The sequence below is a fragment of the Sciurus carolinensis genome, chromosome 3, assembly GCF_902686445.1.
Source record: "Sciurus carolinensis chromosome 3, mSciCar1.2, whole genome shotgun sequence".
Classification (NCBI taxonomy): domain Eukaryota; kingdom Metazoa; phylum Chordata; class Mammalia; order Rodentia; family Sciuridae; genus Sciurus; species Sciurus carolinensis.
Window position 1 is genome coordinate 35,528,394 of NC_062215.1, and position 24,437 is coordinate 35,552,830.

The following is a 24,437-nucleotide window of genomic DNA, read 5'->3' on the forward strand; positions in this document are numbered from 1 at the left end:
TGGAATACACATTTATAAATGATGCTAAGAGAGATATCTGGGTAACAAGTAGCAGAGGTGAAGTGGAAGTTTTCTTTTGAGTTCTCCTAATTCTTCTGTGTGCCCTGGACTGAAATTCAGAATATTCATTCTGTTCAGTTTGTCAGACTTTTCTGGGCAGTCTCAGTGATATATTTCCTGCTGTGCTTATTCTGAGGACAGAGTGGCTCTAACTATTATGAAAAGTCCAAATAAAAATCAATTCCAAAAGTTAAAAAAAATTAATTCTTCTGTTTCCTATATTTAATGTCCTTTTTTTTAAATCTCTAAAGTCTTCAAGTTTTCTATTTCATCTTTTTAGTTTTGATCAATTACACAACAATGTGCCCACAGTTTTCTTCTTATTCATCCTCCTTGGTGTTCCTACAGAACATGAATATATACATTTCTGTTCTTCATAAAATTTGGGTAATTTTTTAAAATTTTTCAAATACTTTTTCTCACACCCCTGTCTTATTAAATCTTTACATTTCATAGATCAATGGAGTTTGATAATGTTTTTCCATTTCTTACTTCTCCTGTTCAACCTGTATACTTTCTACTGCTCCACCTGGAAGGTCTTATTTCTTTCTCCACTGAGATTTTCATCCACTATGATCATAAAGGTATACTAGGTACAATATGTCTCTGGACATCAGGGAGATTCATTGTTCGGTTGGCTGACTTCATATCTGAAAATATTTTTGTTACAGGTGATTTAAATTTACTTGTATTTACTAATATGATTGATAAATTTGGTTTCAGCTCCCCTTCCTGATGTGGATGCTTTACTTTTACAGGGGAGAGGACTGTGTCCCCTGTTTTCCTTGCTGAGGATATTAATTTGGTTTGGTACTTACCATTTGACTCCTATCTGCAACACTTTACCTTTCTCTATATTTTTCTCTTCTCATTTTAAATTTTAATCATGTCTACTGTGTTAGAGTATTCAACATTTAGTCTATTCTGCCATTAAACCACTTTCTTCGACCTGTACCTTAATCCAAATAAAAAAAAAAAAAGAGGAAAGCCTTGCTGCATTTTTTGATCTGATCTCTGAAACTGCTTACCACTTCTACCTCATTGTAGTCACTTTAACTAAGTTATTAGGTTCACCATACACTCTAGGTTGGAGAAATTAAATCCTGCTGCCTGGAATGTAGATTATCAAAGAATTTAAGAATATTTTATACCATCACTGCTGCTTTATTTCAAAATTTATTAAATCATTTCATTATTGACATTCCTCCCACAAAGAAGCAGCACACACTCTATTTCCCCCACTCACTCCTTTATACCAGCAGCATGGAGTCTCATTCTCTGCATCAGGTCCATCTACAGATGCCAATCCTTAAACAAAGCTCCTCATATATAATTACTATCAATCTGAAGACTGTGAATTTAAAAGACACGGTATCAGAAACCTTCTTCAGCACACCAAAAATACACTGGTGAGACAGGCTGGTAATAACTGCTAACTTTGGAAATGGTACATTTAGATTGGTAATGTGGGGAGTGCCAGTCGTCTCAGGGAGTGATCAACTGTTTCAGTAAGGTTTATGTCAGACCTACCCTTAATCACATTCACTTATTTAGAGACACTAATTGCCTACTGCCCAATAAGGAGGAGGAGTTTTCATGGCCACATCTGTTCCTTTCCATTTCCCAACCTCTATTGACTCCTTAGCAATTTCAAGTACTAGATCTCTAATGATTCTAATACCCTCTGCTTCCAGGAAAGAACCTCAAGTTTACCTATGCCCCTTCTGCACAAATTCTTGCCATACTGTCCTAACTTCCACACCCTCTGCCATATCACCTCTGACATTAGCTCTTGAAAAAATTCTATTGGTCTCATGTTTGAAATTTCAAGTTTTACTATTCATTCTTGCAGAGTTATAAATGAAGCATGTATTGATCTATATGCATTTGGGAGAAGGATAAACTCAAATACAGGTGACTATATTTATCTCTGGAGAATAAAAATCTATCTTGTAGAATTTCACTACACATATATTTTACTATTAATTTTTGAAAGACAATTACAGTTTTGATTTCCTATTTAATTTAAACTAAGCAAATAATGAAGACTGTAGGAGTCTTTTGCTTCTATCTTCTCTGGCTTTAAGCATATTCACAGATCTGTAATATGAGGAAATTGATCTAAAAATCTTCTCTGTACTACTTTTTAGAATGTGTTAAGGTTTCTCTTTGGCTAAATAATATGTAAATTACCTTAAGAGGGCACATGGTATAATTTTGGGAGTTCAATTATATTATCTGCTGAAACTACCCATTCAATAATGTTTAATACTTCTGCATGATTTTGTTTTCACTAACTTCATTTGTCATAGGATAATTACCTTAACCTGGTATAGTATACTGTTTCTTCTATTTCCTCTTTCATGTTATTGAACTTGAATTCAAATAGTTCTATCATTAGTGATAACATACATTTTCTTTACTATGTATTTGTTAGGTACATCTTTTTACACCATCTCATTAAAATCTAATCTGAGAATCTGGTTTCCCTTAAATGTATTGAAATGAGGAAATATTTCATTTGTTGTACTTCATATGTTTGCTTTTGATGACAAGATTTATATCTTGCATCCACTCTTGATTCCAGGCATTCATCATCCTCATCCTTCAGTTTTCTCAAGTGTAAAAGGAAAATACTATGTAATGAAAGATTACTATGTTCCCTTCTCCACTTACATTCTGTGGTTATAATCTGTCATTATCACTAAAGGTCAAGTAGAAGTTCAACCTAGATTTGAAGAAGTCCAATTTAATAAAATAAATCATAAAGGAGGAAGAAAACCAATCCAGTGTATGTTTTAGCTGCACTGTAAAGTATTTCTTACCTCCCAGGAAAATCATAGTTCATATCACAAACCAGTAAAAACACAGCATACACATTATACATATAAAAAGGTTTCTCAGAATATCTATGATGTCTCATATACTTTTTACTCCTTTTCACTGTGTTTATAAAATACTGGTTAAATCCCACTGCAATGAATTCACAATTCCCTCATGGTTCAAGACTGAAAATATTCAATCAAGGAATCTTGGAGGTATTTTATAGGATATAATTTTGAAGATATTTCTTCAATATTTTAAAAAAGATTCAAGTCATGGAATTGGTAGTTCTCTATATGCCCGGGAGGTAGAATACACTTGTACAAGAAACATGAAAAAATGCTTACCGCTTATTGCAGTGGAGGTCATAAATAGGTGTTTTAAACTGAATAGACTTGACCATCTCTCCAGTACGAAGTGAATATAGATCCACACAACAGTAAGGTGGGCTTGTGCTAAAAGAAGGAAAAAAGTCATTATTTTTAAAAAAAGAGGGCTGCCATAGTACTTGCCTAGCATGTGAAAGGCCCTAGCTTCAATCTCCTGCACCATAAAAAAATAATTAATTAATTAATTAATTAATAAAAATAAACAATAAATAAAAACATGAAATACTAACATACAATATATTTTTCTAATATTAAATCCCTTATTAACATGCTACTAGTTAATGGATTCAAAATTTTTATAAAAACACACTCATACTACATCCCCATAAATTTAAGAATGTATAAAATTAGGGGAAAAGAAAAAATCTATTATTCACCAAGTTGATACTCTACAAAAGAAAAAAAAATATGATTTTATCATTAGATGAAGAACCATAGCTACAATTTTAAAATAAATTCACAATAAGAAATATTCCCTTAATCTGATAAGGGTTCTAGACTTAAAACTGGTACCCTTAATGAACAACACATAGAATTGTAAAATGCTAAAAGGAACTAGATAAGAAAGATCATTATCACCACTTCAACGTAGTATAGAAGGTTCTATGCATAAGTCAAGAAAAACAATTACTACAAGGAAAACAAGCTATCATTATTGGCTGAAAACCTGACTGTATGAAACCCATACTACAAATCTATCAGTAGAAAAATATACAGATAGCCCTATTCAATAAACACAAAATATTATAATTATTATGTGTATTTAACAAAGTCACCAGATAAGTTAATATAAAAATGTCACCTGTATTTTTGTAAATTAAGAAAAACTAGACACCATCTGTGGTGACACACACCTATAATCCCAACTACTCCGTACGTTGAGGCAAGAGGATCATAAGTTTGAGCAATTTAACAAGACCCTAAGCAGTTTAGTGAGAACCTGACTCAAAATAAAATATAAAAAGGGCTAGAGATGTGACTCAGTGGTAAAGTGCCCCAGTACCAAAAAAAAAAAAAAAAAAAAAGACCAAAATAGGTATTTCCCCTTCCCTTCCCAAAATAAGGTATACATACAAAAGGTCAATAGATATATGAAAAATACTCCACACATCACTAATTGACAGAGAAATGAAAATAAAAACAGTGAGCTATCACCTCACCCCAGTAAGAATGGTTATCAAAAATACTATAGAAAACAAGTGCTGCTTAAGATGTAGACAAAAGGGAAACCTTGTATGTTTATGGATATCTAAATTAGTAATGCCATAAAGAAAATAGTATAGAGATTAATCAGAAAATTAACAATATTTATCATATGATCCAGCAATTCTACCACTTGGTACAAATCCCATGGATACAAATCATTATGTCTAAAAGACTTGAGTATTTCCCTGTATTAATTGTACCACTATTCAAACTAACTAAGAAATGTATATAACCTAAGTGTCCATCAATGGATTAATGGATAAAGAAAATATGGTATATGTACACAATGGAATACTATTCAGCTACAAAAAAATAAGAAAATCTTGTCATTCATGACAACATGAATGGAACTAGAGGTCATTAGGTTAAGTGAAATAATTCAGACACAGAAGGCTCTCACTCACTGGTGGAATTTAGAAAAGTTGATCTCATTGAAGTTAAGAGAAAAATGGTGGTTATCAGAGGTTGGAGAGAGCAGTGCAAAGGGAAGGGTGTGGAGAAGGTGGATAACAGGTATTAAGTTACAATTAGATAGGAGGAAGAAAGTCTGGTTTGCTACTGCACAGTAGGATGACAACAGATAATGATAATGCACATTTAAAATAACTTAAAGAATGTATTTTGTAAGTTTTACCATAAAGAAAGAAAAGTTAGGCTGGTGTTGTGGCTTGGTGGTAGAGTGCTCGCCTAGCATTTGTGAGGCACTGGGTTTGATACTCAGCACCATGTACAAATAGATAAAGGTCTATCAACAACTACGAAATATTTTTTAAAAGAGAGAAAAGTCTTTGGTGAGATAAATGTGTTTTAACTCATTTAAAAACTACACAATGTAGACATGTATCAAGACATCACATTATCCTATTAATATATATAATGTTTAAGCTTCTGGTTTGGTTTAAAAATTAATCTAAAAATATTTTAAAAGAGCAGAAAAAGAAGAGCAAGTTAAAACCAACGATTTAATAAAAAAGAAAGGGATTTAATAAAAAAGAAACAAAATCAATAAAATAATATATGAATAAGCAAGAGAAAAAATAATGAAACTAAAGCCTGGTAATATTAAATTTAAAAAGTGCTAACTCTAATAAAAAGGTCAAAAAATAAATAAAAGACAAACAATATAAAGAAGAAAGTATGACATATTCAGATGACACAAATCCCTTACCAAGCAAACAGTCAAGAGTCCTGAAATAAATTCTTATTTGCATGGTTAATTTATTATCATCAAAGGCATAACATAACAAAATACTGAGATAGTCTTTTCATCAAATGGTACTAAAAGTGTAATATTATGCATAAAAATTAACTGTAAATGTATCCTAGATTTAAAAATACAATAGTCAAAACTACACAGTGTCTAGAACGAAACTTAGGAAAAAAATCTCTGCAATCGACTTCTTTTTTTTAATTAATTTTTATTGTAAACAAATGGGATACATGGTGTTTCTCTGTACATGGAGTAACAGCATACCATTTGTGTAATCATACATTTACACAGGGTAATGGTGTTTTGATTCATTCTGTTGTTTTTTCCTTTCCCCCCACCTCTCCCACCCCTCTTTTCACTCTATATAGTCCCTCCTTCCTCCATTCTTGCCCCCTCCCACCCCCGTTAGGTATCATCATCTGCTTATCAGCGAGATCATTCATCCTTTGGTTTTTCGAGATTGGCTTATCTCGCTTAGCATGATATTCTCCAATTTCATCCATTTACCTGCAAATGCCATAATTTTATTATTCTTTATGGCAGAGTAATATTCCATTGTATATATATATACCACAGTTTCTTTATCCATTCATCAATTGAAGGGCATCTAGGTTGGTTCCACAATCTGGCTATTGTGAATTGAGCAGCTATGAACATTGATGTGGCTGCATCTCTATAGTATGCTGATTTTAAGTCCTTTGGGTATAGGCCGAGGAATGGGATAGCTGGGTCAAACGGTGGGTCCATTGCAAGCTTTCTGAGGAATCTCCATACTGCTTTCCAGAGTGGCTGCACTAATTTGCAACCCCACCAGCAATGTATGAGTGTACCTTTCTCCCCACATCCTCGCCAACACCTATTGTTGCTTGTATTCTTGATAATTACCATTCTAATTGGGGTGAGATGGAATCTTAGGGTAGTTTTATTTGCATTTCTCTTATTACTAGAGATGTTGAACATTTTTTCATATATCTGTTCATTGCTTGTAGATCTTCTTCTGTGAAGTGTCTGTTCATTTCCTGTTCATTTCCTTAGCCCATTTGTTGAGTGGATTATTTGTATTCTTGGTGTAGAGTTTTTTGAGTTCTTTATATATTATGGAAATTAGTGCTCTATCTGAAGTATGAGTGGCAAAGATTTTCTCCCACTCTGTAGGTTCTCTTCACGTTGCTGATAGTTTTCTTTGCTGAGAGAAAGCTTTTCAGTTTGAATGTATCCCAGTTACTGATTCTTGCTTTTATTTCTTGTGCTATTGGAGTCCTGGTAAGGAAGTCTGATCCTAGGCCGAAATGTTGAAGATTTGGACCTACTTTTTCTTCTATAAGATGCAGGGTCTCTGGTCTGATTTTGAGGTCCTTGATCCATTTTGAGTTGAGTTTTGTGCAGGGTGAGAGATAGGAGTTTAGTTTCATTCTGCTGCATAAGGATTTCTAGTTTTCCCAGCATCATTTATTGAAGAGGCTCTCTTTTCTCCATTGCATATTTTTGACACCTTTGTCTAGTGTGAGAAAATTGTATTTATTTGGGTTTGTGTCTGTGTCCTCTATCCTATACCACTGATCTACCTGTCTATTTTGGTACCAATACCATGCCGTTTTTGTTACTATTGCTTTGTAGTATAGTTGAAGTTCTGGTATTGCAATACCCCCTGTTTCACTCTTCCTGCTAAGGATTGCTTTAACTATTCTGGGTTTCTTATTCTTCCAGATGAATTTCATGATTGCTTGCTCTATTTCTGTAAGGTACATCATTGGGATTTTAATTGGAATTGCATTGAATTTGTATAGCACTTTTGGTAGTATGGCCATTTTAACAATATTAGTTCTGCCTATCCAAGAACATGGGAGATCCTTCCATCTTCTAAAGTTTTCTTTAATTTTTCTTTAGTGTTCTGTAGTTCTCGTTGTAGAGGTCTTTCACCTCTTTCATTAGATTGATTCCCAAGCTTTTTTTTTTTTTTTGAGGCTATTGTGAATGGGGTAGTTTTCCTAACTTCTCTTTCTGAAGATTCAACACTTATGTATAAAAATGCATTGGATTTATGAGCATTAATCTTATATCCTGCTACTTTACTGAATTCACTTATGAGTTCTAAAAGTTTTCTGGTGGAATTTCCAGGTTCCTCTAAATATATAATCATGTCATCAGTAAATAGGGACAGTTTGAGTTCTTCTTTTCCTATTCATATCCCTTTAATTTCTTTGGTCCGTCTAATTGTTCTGACTAGAGTTTCAAGGACAATGTTGAATAGAAGTGGTGAAAGAGAGCATCCCTGCCTTGTTCCAGTTTTAAGGGGGAATGCTTTCAGTTTTTCACCATTTAGAATGATATTAGCCATGGGTTTAGCGTAGATGGCCTTTACAATGTTAAGGAATGTTCCCACTATCCCTAATTTTTCTAGTGTTTTGAGCATGAAGGGATGCTGTATTTTATCAAATGCTTTTTCTGCATCTATCAAAATAATCATGTGATTCTTGACTTTAAGGCAACCTACTTCTTAAATAGCATAGAGAACACATGAAAATATATATACAACAAATATAACAAAGTTCATCAAACTTCATAATTTTATTTGTAACAGACAGATATATGAAAAGGCACATTGTAAGGAAAATTTCCAAAATACACATCTGACAAAAGGTTTGTATCTAAAATATAAAAAGGATACCTATAAAATCAATAATATTTATGTATTAAACCCTTAAAGTGGTTATGATATTTGAAAAAGTATTTCATCAAATAAGATATACAGGTAGTTACTAAGCACATAAAATATTCAAATAACTAAGTATCAGGGAAATGCAAATTAGAATCTCTAAGGAATACCACTAGAATTAGTCAAATTTTAAAAACTGGTAATACAAAGTATAGACAAGAATGCAAAGTGAGTGATACTCTCGGTCATTAATGCCAAGGATTCAGAAGGCTGAAATAACTCTGAAGATTACCAGTTATTTTTAAAAAGTTAACATATCTTGACCCATATATCATTAAGTATTTTATTGTTAATAACAACACAAACAAGAAACAAATGTTAATCAACAGATGAACCTTAAAATATTGATCCCAGGGAATAGTATTCTGCAATTAAAAGTAATAATTTATCCATACAACATAAATTAATCTCAAAACCATAATGAGTGGGGGGAGAGTATACCTATATAAAAGCTAAATACCATATGATTCCTTCTCTAAAAAATGCTAACAATCACAAAATTATCAAAATAGGACACAAACAGAAGGTATAAAGTGGCATTATGAACTTTTCAGGGTGATAGAAATGTTGCTGTATCATAATTATGGTGGAAATTACACAAATGTAGATAAAAGGGAACAACTGGAGATGGTGGAGAATTTGTAGAAGTCTGAACTTTAATCTTTGAAATTAAGACGATGCAAAAATTATTTTCTTAGTGTTCCCCCATCCCCCAAATTAATCCAGTTCTTCTGTTAAAGGAATGAATTAATAATGAACAAAATCTAGCATTTCCCCTAAATTAGTAGGGAAAAAAACAACTTGTCAACTTCAATCTAGCCTTCATTAGGGCTACAACTAACTAAATACTGGAATTCTGATCATTTCACTGGTATTATCTGTACAATATCACAACTAAGAGATTCTTCTACTAAAAATCCTCCCATAGGCAGAAAAAAAGGCTGTGAAATCTCAGTTTATAGACAGCTGAACAAAATTCAGCAGAATAAAACTTCTATAAATCAGGAAAAATGCTTCCCATTCAATGAATAATAGAAAAAGATAATTCTTTTTAAAAAGTGTTTTCATAAATTCACACATTCATAAAAGAATCAGCACATTTCCTGCCAATAAACACAGTTGTGTACACGCCCGACATGTCCTTTTGTTCTCTGTCTTCTCTTTTGAAAAGCCTTACAGATTTCCATGGGGCATAGCAAGACAAACTTAATTTTCCTCATGGACTAGCTGATGAGAAAACTTTCCATAAAATAATCAGTATGCATGCCCTATAATGTGTCATACTAAAATAGAGAGACATGAAACAAGTTGTTACTTTCTACTCTATTACACACCACACAAATAGTGTAGAAAACAGTGCCACAAGAAATTTGCATAATACATCCTCCATGTGATTTCTACACAGCTCAAATGGATTAACATTTTCAAAGGTTTCTGTCTGACATTTAAACACAGAACTATGACTTCTCATTAAAGATAAGGTTGATAGTTTAGAGCACAGAAAGTTCTCAGAAGAAATTTTGAGAGTCAAGTTTAGAATGTAACTGAATCTACTTCTAGCAAATACCACAGGTTGTGGGGAAAACAGAAATTATTAAACAATTGTTTAAAAGCCTCTGAACTGTGCCCAAGCAAGTATTCCTGTCCATATGTACATATTGCAATATGTATTTTATATATTTTATATTTTGTTTAACTAAGTAACGTATTTTATAGTGGGTTACCAAGCATATGTTTTGAAATTTTCCTATCTGAATAATCTGTTGCCTACTGTTAAACTGACCTATAAGGGAAGTTACTGCTATTTTAGAAGTGGGGAAGTCCTCATTTTTATATATTGTAATACCCAAAGAAATGGAATTTATATTTAAAATTCATTCCAGTGAAGATAATTGTTAAGTATTTAAAGCTGAATTTCAAAACCAAAGTTTCATTTCCTAAAATGAAAACTTTTTTATCAACCAAAACCAAAATATTTAAAATGGATTTAAAATATATATATATTAAAACTATCAAGAATATGGAAGACAAGTATCAACAAGAAACCACTGAACATTTTCATCTAAATGAATCTATAGTTGTAGAACAGACTGGCCAAACAAAAATAATTATCCTTACCTAAAACCTTTTAAAATTCTGAATAAGCATATGCCATAAATTGAATCCTAAATTCTATATTCAGGTTAAATCCTGAAAACCTATCAATCTGTTCCCCATGCAATTCCTTACTCATTTCCTTCTGATAAATAACTAGGAGGTTGTGCTTTTATTTTAAACTATATAATTAAATATTGAGTCATAGACATTTGTTAAAAGAGAAAATGAAAATGCAGCTCTTTCCAAAGGGCAACATTAAGAAATCAACTGAAAAAATTAAAAATATTTTAACGGACACTGGGATTGTGGCTCAGTGGTAGAGAGTACTTGCCTAGCATGCATGAGGCACTGGGTTTGATTCTCAGTACTCAGTAAAAAATTAATTAATTAAATAAAAGTTCCATCAACAACTAAAAAATATTTTTTAAAAAATGTTTTAACTGGTCTTAGACCAGGCCTTTGTTTAAAAAAGTAAATGAGCCCAGATATGTCATGAAAGAAATTATATGGATGCATTAAAAAAAAAATAGGGCAGGGTAGGGACTTCATTGGAATTTTAAACTGGACATTCAAAGCAGATCAGGAACTTAGGTGGCTGGATTTAATAAAATAAGGAAGAAAGCCCCAGTGGCACAGCTGCTGCCATAGCCAGGTCAAAAGCACCAGCCAGAGCAGTTCCTCTGGGAGCAAAGCGAAGGGATAAGGGAATTAAAGGAACCCACATTTTTTGGAGATCTGAGGCATGCCTGGGTAGGAAGTGATTAGAGATCAAGGACACTGCCCAACCAAACTGAAAGGCATGTTGCACAAGGTCCTTGTGCAGGAAAGAAGCTGCCATCTAGCCAGGCAGCATGCAGAGAACAAAAGAAGAACCATTTTAAAGCCATGGTGCAGCAGGGACAGCTAAGGGAGCTGATTACTGGCAAACCTGAGTTTGGGCTGAAATACAGGCCCAGTAAACTGCACAATAGAGATTGTGCTTAAGTGACCAGGAGAAAATCAAACATGGAGAGAGGTTTACACAGGGGACACTTGGTCATGGAAACACACCTGGTTCTACCCTCTCCCCTCAAATTTGGCTGCTTGCCACACACGTTGGGAGAGACTCATCTGGCTGAAAATTCAGAGGGCGAGGGCGGGAGATACTGAGTTTGGAAACCGAACCTAAGACCAGGAGACATAGGGTCCACCAGTGACATAGGGGACTGAGAATTGGCGACTCCATCTCAAGAGTGAAACCCATGGGAGATCCCTAAGGCACAATCTTCCAGGGTAGAATTACTGGGCCTGGAGGTGTACTGATTTAAAATCTCCAGACCAACTGACACGCGGAAAAGAGCCTGGAGCCCACCTAAGCCTATACCCTGGCTCCAGGAATACCACCTACGGTACTACCTCTCACCCTCCAGCAATTCAGAGGATGAAGCATCACACTCCAGAGAACCCCACCTAAAACTGCTGGGAAGTGGATAATCATTTGAACTCCAATGGAAAGAATTCTTTAACTTTTCATCAAGATTTTTTTCTCTCCCTCTTTATTATTTCGGAGTTTTTTTTTTTCCTTCTCCACCCCCCTCCGGTTTAATTATGACCTTAATGGCACATGGACATTTATACATCCTCATATATGTTTTTTTTCCTCATTTCTAGCATTTTTGAAGCCAGATATTTTTCATGGATCAGTTTTTTAAGGACTGTGAGGTTTGATTAGTATATTTTAGCTTTGCTTTATATTTTTATTTTTTTTATTTTTACTTTTTATATATATATTTTTCCCTTCCCTTCTCTTTTCTTCAACTAACAGGTAATCTCTATTGTTCTTTCACTCTTCCTTTAATTTTTTTACTTCTTTTTTTATATATTTTTAGTTGTAGATAGTCACAATACCTTTATTTTATTTATATGTGGTGCGAGGATCAAATCCAGTACCTCACACATGCTAGACAAGCACTCTACCACTGAGCTACAACTCCAGCCCTAATTTTTTACTTCTGCCTTCTCTCCTCTTCCCTTATATTCATCACATCCTATATCACTTCTATTCTCTCCCTGACCACCATTTGGAATTGTAAACCCTTTTTCAAACTTGCTGTTTTTATTGTAGGCAATAACTGATCATATCATTTCTGTTTATTGTGATAAAAAACATTGTAGATGTCATAGTAGGAACTATTTGGCTTAATGCTATGTATTATTTGCATGAGTTGTTGTTATTATTTGTCCCTCCCTGAACAGTGAGGTACTGGAAATCTTCAGGCATCATAAGCTCACAGGGTAGAAACTATTCTGCCTCAGATTCATACTATTAGATGGGTAGACACACAAACAACATGAAAAAGCAAGGGAATAAATCACACCAAACAAACCAAGATACTCCAACACAGAATCCATCCACATCAGAGCAGAAGAAATGTCAGAGAAGGAACTGAGAATATACATAGTTAGATCGATCTGCAAAGTAAAGGATGGTATAAGGAGTGAAATCAGAAAATAGAAGAAGTGAAAGATCACTTCACTTTTGCCAGAATCTCTGAAAAAAAAACAAGCAGAAATCCTCAAAATGGAGGAATCAATAAACCAAATTAAAAATTCAATTGAGAGAATCATGAACAGACTAGATCATTTGGCACACAGTTTCAGACAATGAAGACAAAATTTATAATCTTGAAATCAAAATTGAGCAGAGAGAAAATATGTTATGACACCATAAACAGAACTTTCAAGAAATATGGGAAAAGCTGAAATGACCAAATTTAAGATTTATTGGGATGGATGAAGGCTCAGAGATACAAATGAAAGACATGCACAATTTTTCAATAAAATAATGTCAGAAAACTTCCCAAACCTAAAGAATGAAATGAAAAACCAGATATAGGAAGATTACAGGATACCAAATATACAAAATTATAATAGACCTATACCAAGGCACATTATTATGAAGATGCCTAGCATACAGAGTAAGGATAGAATTTTAAAAATTGCCACAGAAAAACAATTGGTAACATTTAGAGGGAAACCAATCCAGATCTCAGCTGATCTCAACCCAGACCTTCAAAGCTAGGAGGTCTTGGAATAACATATACCAAACTCTGAAAGAAAATGGATGCCAAGCAAGAACACTATACTCAGCAAAATTAAGATTCAGAATTGATGATGAAATAAAAACCTACCATGATAAAACAAAAGTTAAAAGAATTCACAACTAGAAAGCCTGCACTATAAAACATACTCAATACTATATTTCATGAAGAAGACATGAAAAATAAAAGTGAAAACTAGCAAACATAGGAATTACACTAAAATAATAGTGAAGCAATGGAGAAACTAATTCAAATAAAAAAAAAGAAATAAATCAAAATGACAGGGAACAAAAATCATGTCAATAATAGCACTGAATGTAAGTGGCCTAAACTCATCAATCAAAAAACATAGACTGTCAGATTGGATTTAAAAAAAAAAAAAAAAAAAAAAAAAAAAAAAAAACAAAAAAAAAAAACAAGACCCAACAATATGCTCTGTCCAAGAGACTCACTCATAGGCAAAGACACACTGAAGGTACAAGGATAGGGGAAAATCATATCATTTACATGGATCTCATAAACAAGCAGGGGTTTCTATCCTCATGTTAGATAAAGTAAACTTCAGGCCAAAGTTAACCAGAAGGGACAAAAAAAAAAGACATTTTATACTGCTTAAGGGAATTATACATCAACAAGACATAAAAATCATAAATATCTATGCCCCAAGCAATGGAGAATCTACATACATCAAATAAACTCTTCTCAATTTCAGGAAGCAAATACACTACAATACAGTAATACTCAGTGACCTTAACACATCTCTCTCACCAATGGTGAGAGTCTACAAAGAAAAATTAAAGCCCAAGAACTAAAAGATACAATTAATAATTTAGACTTAGACTTAACATACATATACAGAATATTTCATCCATCAATGACTGAATATACTTTCTTCTCAGCAGTACATGGATCCTTCTCTAAAATAAACCATATCATAGGCCACAAAGCAACTCTGAGCAAATATAAAAAAACAGACAATACGTTGCATCCTATCAAATCATAATGGAATGAAAATAGGAATCAACGATAAAATTAAAAATAGAAGCTATCCTTAACACCTGGGGACTAAATGTTATGCTACTGAATGATGAATGGACAGCAGAAGCTATCAAGGATGAAATAAAAAAACGTTTAGAGGTAAATGAGAACAGCAATACAAGGTATCAAAATCTCTGGGACACTATGAAGGCAGTGCTAAGAGGAAAGTTCATTGCATTGAGCTCATTCATTAAAAGAACAGAAAGTCAACAAATAAATAACCTAACATTACATCTCAAAGCCCTAGAAAATGAACAAATCAACACCAAAAACAGTAGAAGCAGGAAAAAATTAAAATCAGAGCTGAAATCAATGAAACAAAAACAAATGAAATCATTCAAAAAAGCAACAATATAAAAAGTGGTTCTTTGAAAAAAATCAATAAAATTGATCGACACTTAGCCAAGCTAACAAAAAGAAAGAAAACTCAAATTACTAAAATTTATGATGAAAAGGAAATATCACAACAGACACTGTGAAAATACAGACAATAAACAGTGCCTATTTTGAAAATTTATACTCTAATAAAATGGAAAATTTTGAAGACAGTGACTAATTTCTAGAGACATATGGCCTACCCAAATTGAATCAGGAGGACATAGAAAATTTAAATAGATCAATAGCAAGTTATGAAATTGAAGATGCCATCAAAAGCCTACCAAGAAAGAAAAGCCCAGGACCAGATGGATTATCAACTGAGTTCTCCCAGACCTTCAAACAAGAACTAATAGCAATCCTCCTCAAATTATTCCATGATATAGAAAAGAAGGGAATTCTTCCAAATTCATTTTATGAAGCTAATATCACCCTGATACCAAAACCAGACAAAGGAACATCAAGGAAAGAAAATTTCAAATCAATATCCCTGAAGAATATAAATGCAAAACCTCTTATTATTGGCAAATCACATACAAAAACATATTAAAAAGATCGTGCATCATGATCAAGTGGGGTTCATCCCAGGGATGCAAGGTTGGTTTAATATACAGAAATTAATAAAGGTAATTCATCACATCAATAGACTTAAGGACAAGAAGAATCATATAATTATCTCAGTAGATGCAGAAAAAGCATTTGACAAAACATAGCATCCATTCATGTTCAAACCACTACAAAAACTAGGGATAGCAGGAACATACATCAACATTATAAAAGCTATATATGCTAAATCCAAGATCAACATCATTCGAAATGGAGAAAAATTGAAAGTATTCCCTCTAAAAACTGAAACAAGACAGGGATGCCCTCCTTCATCACTTCTATTCAATATATTCCTGGAAACTCTAGCCAGAGTAATTAGAAAGAAAAAAGAAATTAAAGGAATCAGAATAGGAAAAGAATTCAAATTATCACTATTTGCTGACAACATGATTCTATATTTAGAAGACCCAAAAAACTCCACCAGAAAACTTAAAGAACTCATAAATGAATTCAGCAAAGTAGCAGGATACAAAATGTATACTCATAAATCAACTGTGTTCCTATACATCAATCATGAATCTACTGAAAGAGAAGTTTAAAAAATTATCCCATTCACAATAGAAAAAAAAATATTTGGGAATCATTCTAACAAAGTGAAGACCTCTACAATGAAAACTACAGAACACTAAAGAAACTGAAGAAGACCTTAGAAGATGGAAAGATCCCCCATGTTCTTGGATAGGCAGAATTAATATTGTCAAAATGGCCATACTACCAAAAGCACTATACAGATCTAATGCAATTCCTATTAAGGTTCCTATGATGTTTTTCATAGAAATAGAAAAAGCAGTCATGAAATTCATTAGGAAAAATAAGAGGCCCAGAATAGCCAAAGCAATCCTCAACAAGAAAAGTGAAGCAGGAGGCATCACAATACCAGACTTTAAATTATCCTACAGAGCTCCAGTAACAAAAACAGTACGGTATTGCCACAAAAAGCAGACATGAAGACCAAAGGAACAGAATAGAAGACACAGAGACAAAAATGAGAGTTATCTCATACTGGACAAAGACACCATGAATATACATCAGGGAAAAGAGAGCCTCTTCAATAAACGGTGCTCGGAAAACTGGAAATACATATGTAATAAAATGAAATTAGACCTCTGTCTCTCATAATGCACAAAACTCAACTCAAAGTGAATCAAGGGTCTAGGCATTAGACCAGAGACCCTGCACCTATTAGAAGAAAAAGTAGGCTGAAATCTCCATCATGTTAGCTTAGGAACTAAATTCCTCAACAAGATTCCTAAAGCATAAGAAATAAAATCAAGGATCAATAAATAGGATTGTATCAAACTAAAAAGCCTCTTTACAGCAAAGGAACAAATCAATAATGCAAAGAAAAAGCCTATGGTATGGAAAAAAAATTTGCCACCTGCACCTTAAATAGAGCATTAATTTCCAGGATATATAAAGAACTCAAAAAACTTAACGCCAAAAAAGAAATAAATAACCCAATCAATAAATGGGCAATGGAACTGAACAAACACTTCACAGAAGAAATACAAATGGCCAACAATTATATGAAAAAATGTTCAACACCTCTAGCAATTAGAAAAATGCAAATTAAAACTATACTCACTTCAGTCAAAATCTCACCAATCAAGAATACAAGTAACAATAAATGTTGGCAAGGATGTGCGGATAAAGGCTTACTCATATATTGCTGGTGGGACTGCAAATGGGTGCTACCACTCTGAAAAGCCGTATGGAGATTTCTCAAAAAACTAGGAATGAAACCACCATTTGACTCAGTTATCCTACTCTTTGGTATATACCCAAAGGATTTAAAATAAGCATACTACAGTGGCATGGCCACATCAATGTTTATAGCAGCTCAATTCACCATAGTTAAGCTATGGCAACAACCTAGATGCCCTTCAATAGATGGACAGATAAAGAAATGTGGTACATATACACAATGGAATATTAGTCATAAAGAAGAATGAAATTATCACATTTGATGGTAAATGGATGGAACTGGAGACCATCATGCTAAGTGAAATAAGCCAATCCCAAAAAACCAAAGGCCGAATGTTCTCTCTGATATGTGGATGCTGACTCATAATAGGCAGGGTGGAGGGAGGAGTGGAGGTTCACAGGACTGGACAGGGGGAATGGGGAGAGGAGGAGGATGGGAATGGGAAAGCCAACAGAATGAATCAGACATAACTTTCCTATGTTCATATATGAATATACAACCAGAATGGGAAGTTATACTCCATGTATGTATGATATGTAAAAATACATTCTGTCATGTATAATAAAAAATAAATTAAAAATTAAGGTAGGAAAAAATGAGAGAGAAATAAAGGGGATAAATCCTATAAGGAGTTAAGTGTAGTATAAAGCAATAATAGTTAAAAGATAAGGCTGAGTAACAACATACAAATAAATTAAAAGAACAGAATGAAAAACAGTAAAAGAGGTAAGTACAGATGAAATGTTAGTACGTAATGAAGGTTTTCTTTCAAATAAGCTGGGGAGAGATAGAAAACGTGGTTGCAGGAAGTAGCTCATCATTTGGTAAATCTAAAGTAGGTCCCTACATCATTCTTTATACAAAAGTAAATTCCAAAAGGATGAAAATGGTAAAGGCTTAAAAAAAGAAAGCATAGAGGAAAAAAATCTTGTCTTTTTTTTTTTTTTTAATCAGGCAGTGTATCTATGTATGCAACAAAATACATGGATGGAGGGAAACTATGATTAATAAAAATCAAATTTAAAAAAGCAAACTGGGATAAGGCAGGCAATATTTAATGAAAGTTCAAGGAATATTTGTTCTGATGGCAGAGAGCTCTTATAAATCAATGACAAAGGATAAGCAAACATACAGAAGAGAGAAGTACACCTGCCAAGCTCCATGGTTCCTAACTGTACCAAATTTCTATTGCATACACAGCATCCCCCAAGGCCCTTCTGCATCATACTTGTGGGACTTGGGGAGCAAGTGGAAATCAGTGCAAATATGATGATCATGCAGTTTGCTGTGCCAAAAGCAATAAAGTTGTTTCTGGGGGAAAAAAACTCAAAAAGTTAAATCAATTAATGGGAAAAATTATTATTATTATTTGAATAGATACTACAACAACTGGATAGGCACATGCAAAGGAATGTAACGGTACCCTACCTCCCAACTCAAAATGACTATAATTACCTATACACAACAGTTAAAATTATAAAATTCTTAGAAGAAAACATATAATTAATCTTCATGATCTTAAAGTTGGCAGTAGATTCTGAAATACAGCATCAAAAGCAAGCAAAAGGGAAAAATAGATAAAATGTGTTAAATCAATATTAAAACATCTTTGTGCTTCAAAACACACTATCAAGAAAGTAAACAACCACAAAATGTGAAAAACATGCAAATCATGTAAGAATTTAGTATCAATATGGTGAAAATTTTTATAAATCAAAAATAAGCCATACATTCTGGTAAAAATGTACAAAGGATATTCTCCAAAGAAGTTATACAGATGTCTGTCAAGTATATGAAAAGATATTTAATATCAATAGTTATTAGAGTACTACATATCAAAATCCTCATAAGATACACTATCACATCCACTAGGTTTGGTCATAATCTTAAGAAATCAGAAAAAAACAAGTGTTGGTAGGAAGAAGAGAAACTAGAACTCTGTGTCTCTGCTAGTGGGACTATAATGTAGTATAACTCCTGTGGAATACAGCTGGGCAGTGTTTCAAAAAGTGAAACAGAATTAACATATGGCCCAATGATTCCAATCCTGGGCATATATAAATCTTAAAGAAATAAAAGCATATGTTCATACAAAAACTTATACAAGAATGTTTACAGCAGCATTATTCATAAAAACCCCAATGTGGAAATACACAAATGTTCCTAAACAGATAAACAGATAAAACAAATTGCAGTATATATACACAATAATACCAAACTACCATAAAAAGAAATGAAGTACTAACATATACAGTATGGATGAACCACAAAAAATATTATGCTAAGTAAAATAAGCAGAAAAAAATCATAAGTTATATGAATCCATTTACTTAAAATATCCAGAACAGGTAATTCATAAGACAGAAAGCTGATTGGTGGTTACCAATGGATGGAGGGAGAAGGAAATGGGAGGAACTGCTAATGGGCATAAGATTTTTTGTGTGTGTGTGAGGAAAATGTTTTGAAACTAGATAAAGGTAGTAGTTATATCACAATGTCAACGAACTAGGTGCTACTGAATTTACACTTAAAAAGAGTAAATTTCATGTTATGTGAATTCACCTCAATTTTTTAAAAAAAGAAAAGAATGTAGGAATGCCTGTCACAGCAATATAAGATACACTACAGAGCTAAGAAAATTAGCAGAGGCACAGAGAGGGACATAACGATAAAAGGATCAGCACATCAGGAAGACCTATCTTTAATGTGTTCACACCAAATAACAGAGCTGAAAGATATGTGAGGCAAAAACTAGAACTAAAAATGTTCACAAATCCACAATAACAACTCACCAACACTATTGACAGTAATACATTACTCTAAAATAGCAAAGAACAGATTGATTTCAACATGAAAGTTCTGAACCAATCTGAGTGAGAACCTGGTAATATTACAAAATAAGATAGACAGGGGCTGGGCCTTCAATAGATGAATGGATAAAGAAACTGTGATATATATAAACAATGGAATATTACTCAGTCTTAAAGAAGAATGAAATTATGGCATTTGAAGGTAAATGGATGGAATTGGAAAATATCATGCTAAGCAAAGTAAGCCAATCCCAAAAAATCAAAGGCCAAATGTTTTCTCTGATAAGTAAATGCTGATCCATAATGGGGGGTGGGGGCAAGGGAAGAAAGGAGGAATTTTGGATAGGGCAGAGGGGAGGGAGAGGAAGGGAGGGGTTATGGGGGTAGGACAGATGGTGGAATGAGGCAGACATTATTACCCTATGTACAGGTATAATTGCACAAATGGTGTGAGTCTGCATCGTGTACAACCAGACAAATGAAAGGTTGTGCTCCATTTGAGTACAATGAATCAAAATACATTCTACTGTCAAGTATAACTAATTAGAACAAATTTAAAAATTAAAATTAAAATTAGAAAAAAGAAAGGAACTGAGGATTAGTTCAGTGGCACAGTGTTTGCCTGGCATGTGCAAGTCTCAAGCCCCTGGGTTCCTTCCCCACACCCCAACAAAAAAAAGAGAGAGCGAGAAAGTCAGTGAAGGCATGAGTGTACCTGTGTGTATATAAACAAGCTTACCAATCAAAAAGCATGCTAACATGAAAAGTAAAGAAATCTGGAAAGTAGAAAGTAATATGTAACCAAGAGAACAGAACAGAAGGAATCTTGGGGAACAATGAGGGTTTTACAGTATTCTTTTGTTTGTTTGGTTTATTTTGTTTCCAGGTCTCCAACAGACTATGACCTTATTTAAGCAATAATGATTTATCATGCATTTTGCCTGCCCTAGGCATGTGACTGGAACATAGTATACCATTAACAAATGTTTTTGAATGAAGAAGAAATCAGAAGAGCTGAAAGAAAAACAAGATGTTCAGAAACAAAGGGTAATTAGAAGTGCCCACAGTTAAAAATCATGCGCATGAACACCCTGATGATCTATCTTATTAATTCACACTCAAAAGTTACAAACTTAAAAATACACCTTATAATAGTAATCTCCCTGAGCCATACCTCTTATCGTTTACTCCTGCAATATTCAGTGACACTCCACTGCCCTAGAAATAAAGCTCAAACTTTGATGTAAGCAAATGAAAATCTCCATTTTTCTTTAAATAAATGTTGTTCCCACTTTGTGTATAGACTTCCCCTTCATCCAAGTTGTACTCTGACCAGCTTTCACTGATTTTTTTACTCCTGTTTATCTACCTGGCTCTATCTCATTCTTATCTCCAAACGCTTAGGCCTTAACAATTCTTCAGATTGATGACAACGGCATCTTCCTAGTTGAAAATACTTGCTTTTTCCTTTGTGATCATGTGATACTTCTACTCATTAGGTCAATTAAAAAGCATAATGACTTAAAGAGCAATGTCCTACTCACCATCCCAAAATAAGCCAGCAGTTTTAAATGGCTGCACTCTTTACTACAAAGGCCCTTTCCTTAGCTAGAGTGTTAGTATCAGACCCCAGCAATTCACAGGGTGGCAATAGGGTTAAACTCTATTTCTCTGATACGCGAATGCTAATTCACAATAAGTGGGTGGGGGCTAGGGAAGAATAGATGTACTTGGAGTTAGACAAAGGGGAGTGAAGGGAGGGAGGGAATATGGGAGCAGAAAGGACAGTAGAATGAATCGAACATTATTACCCTATGTACATATATGATTACCCAACCAGTGTGATTCTGCATCATGTACAACCAGAAGAATGAAAAGTTATTCTCAATTTATGTATGATGTGTCAAAATGCATTCTACTGTCATGTGTAACTAATTAGAACAAATTTTTTTAAAAGTGGGGAAAAAAAGTATTACTACAGAGACATATGATAGCACTCGAAAACAAAAAGAAAGGGAAAAACAAAATGGTTCGTATAAACACTGGAAAGATAAAAGAACAACAGGTGATACTGGGTATCCTAACACCTTACACATGACAGGGAGTACTTATCCAAAATGGGTTAAAAAATTGCTATAATATTATATTGACCCACATGAAAGTAAAAGAGATACCAAAAAAGCAAAAATTAGGTCCTATTCTCAGAGTGGTGGTAGATAACTATTGCCTGTTATACTTTCATTAATTTTTTCACTCAACAAATTCATTCTGTGCCTGGTACTATGAACAAAACAGCCCAGAATCCTTTCTCTCACTGAACATATTCTAGTAGGTCGAAACAAATAAAAACACAAAAATAGGTAAAATGAATTGAGTGCTAGGGATTAACAAATAATATGCATAGGAGACAGGGAAGCAGCTCAGTGGTAAATAATAACATTTGTTTAGCATGCACAAGGTCCTTGGTTTGATCCAAAGGACCACAAAAAAATAAATGAATAGATAAAGTAAAAAAAGAAAAGGAAAAAGAATTAGAAATGACTTTGGAGGGGACTGGGGTTGTAACTTAGTGGTAGAGCACTCGCCTCGCACATGTGAGGCACTGGGTTCCTCACATAATAGCACCACACAAAAAAATGAATAAGTAAGAAAAAGGTATTGTATCCATCTACAACTAAAAATACATTTTTTTTTCAAAAAAGAAATGATTCTGAAGGATTGGTTGATACAAATCTACAGAAAAGGCATAATGTGTCAAAATAGCATTACTGTGAGTGAGGGGAAAAGAAAAAAAGGGGATCTTTTGCCAAGAATATGGAGATGGAATGACCTCTTAACTTCAGTGAAAGTTGATACAGACACCAGTGAAAAGAGAGTTACACATTTTAAATTAATTTTTTACAATGTGTATATCACATAAGGAGGTGGGGGGCACCTCAGTGGCAGAACCTGTGCAAGGACCTAGATTTAATCCTCAGCACCATCAAAACAAACAACGCAAATGAAAACAACAACAACAAAACTCTATATCAATACTATGCAAAACAAAACAAAAAAGTATATTATAAAATGATACTCAGTTCTTAGGTTGTAAAAAATCAAATTAAAAGATCAGCAGTAAGAAAACAATTGTTTGGAAAGAAAATCAAACTATAGATATAGCCAAATTTATTTTCAATACAATGGTAGAATCTAATATAGAAGAAATAACTTAGGCCCTGAACAACAGATTAGAGATGTGAGGTGGTGGGGAAAAAAAATCAAATGAACTATTATGAACACTACTTAGAGGAGAATTCAGAGAAAAAAGAAAGAAAATAAAACCCATCATTTGGAGTCACAGAGGACGGCATCCCACAGACTATATGTAATGTTGTGAGACAGAGGAAAAGGACTAAGAACTAGCTATAGGCAAGATTCTAAATAAAAAATCGAAGGGAAAAAACCTATTCCAGCATACTTTCAATTTTCTCTCACCATATGTACTTGTGGAATCTTGGTGCTCGTACCACTACACATGATAGGTTATGTAATGATGTCCTTACATTACCAAAGGTTGTAAGTTTCCTACTTCATTTACCAAATGCAGTATGGTTGTTCACTATGAAAAAAAAAAAAAAAAAGCAAAAATTCCATGGAAATGATAGACTTTTTATTTTATGTATTTTTCTCAAATGGGCTCCAAGCTACAATCTCACACATGCTAGGCAAAGTGCTCTACTATTAAGCCATAACTTTAGTCTAAAATCTCCTATTTAAAAAGATAGTATTATCCAATGATCTGTGGTTAAAGTAGAAACAGAATAAACTACCACATACTTTTTAACTGAGTCATGCTCATCAACCAATTACCAAGAAAGCAGAAATGCATGTATCAAACAAACTAAAAGGCATTGGCAGTTGTTTATAGAAATATGTTTCACAAGTATCTTTAAATCTCCAAAATGTATACAAATCTAAAGTATGCACCTTATTGAATTTTAATAAAGTGAATATATTCTTGCAAATTCAGATGGCAAAATACATTTCCAGCCCCTTGTAAGCCCTGTCAGAGCACTTCCCCATTAATAAATCCCCATTATGCCAGACATAGTGGTGCACGCCTATAATCCCAGCATCTCAGGAGGCTGATATAGGATTGCAAGTTCAAAGCCAGCCTCGGCAACTCAGCAAGGCCCTAAAAACTCAGCGAGACACTGTCTATAAATAAAATACAAACAAGGGCTGAGGCTGTGACTTAGTGGTTAAGTACCCCTGGGTTCAATCCCTGGTACCAAAAAAATAAGTAAATTAAATAAATCAATCCCCATTATGCTAAAAAG

At 33.7% G+C, this 24,437-nt stretch overlaps 1 protein-coding gene across 8 annotated transcripts in view; it reads right to left on the reverse strand.

The window, feature by feature from the left end:
- Bcas3 (BCAS3 microtubule associated cell migration factor) overlaps positions 1-24,437 on the reverse strand; it is a 564,794-nt gene that overhangs the window by 432,932 nt on the left and 107,425 nt on the right. For all 8 annotated transcript variants that reach the window (XM_047542954.1, XM_047542958.1, XM_047542956.1 and 5 more), the window contains exon 8: positions 3,231-3,338. In XM_047542954.1, coding sequence (XP_047398910.1) covers positions 3,231-3,338 — 108 coding nt within the window. The remainder of the gene's footprint in view (positions 1-3,230; positions 3,339-24,437) is intronic.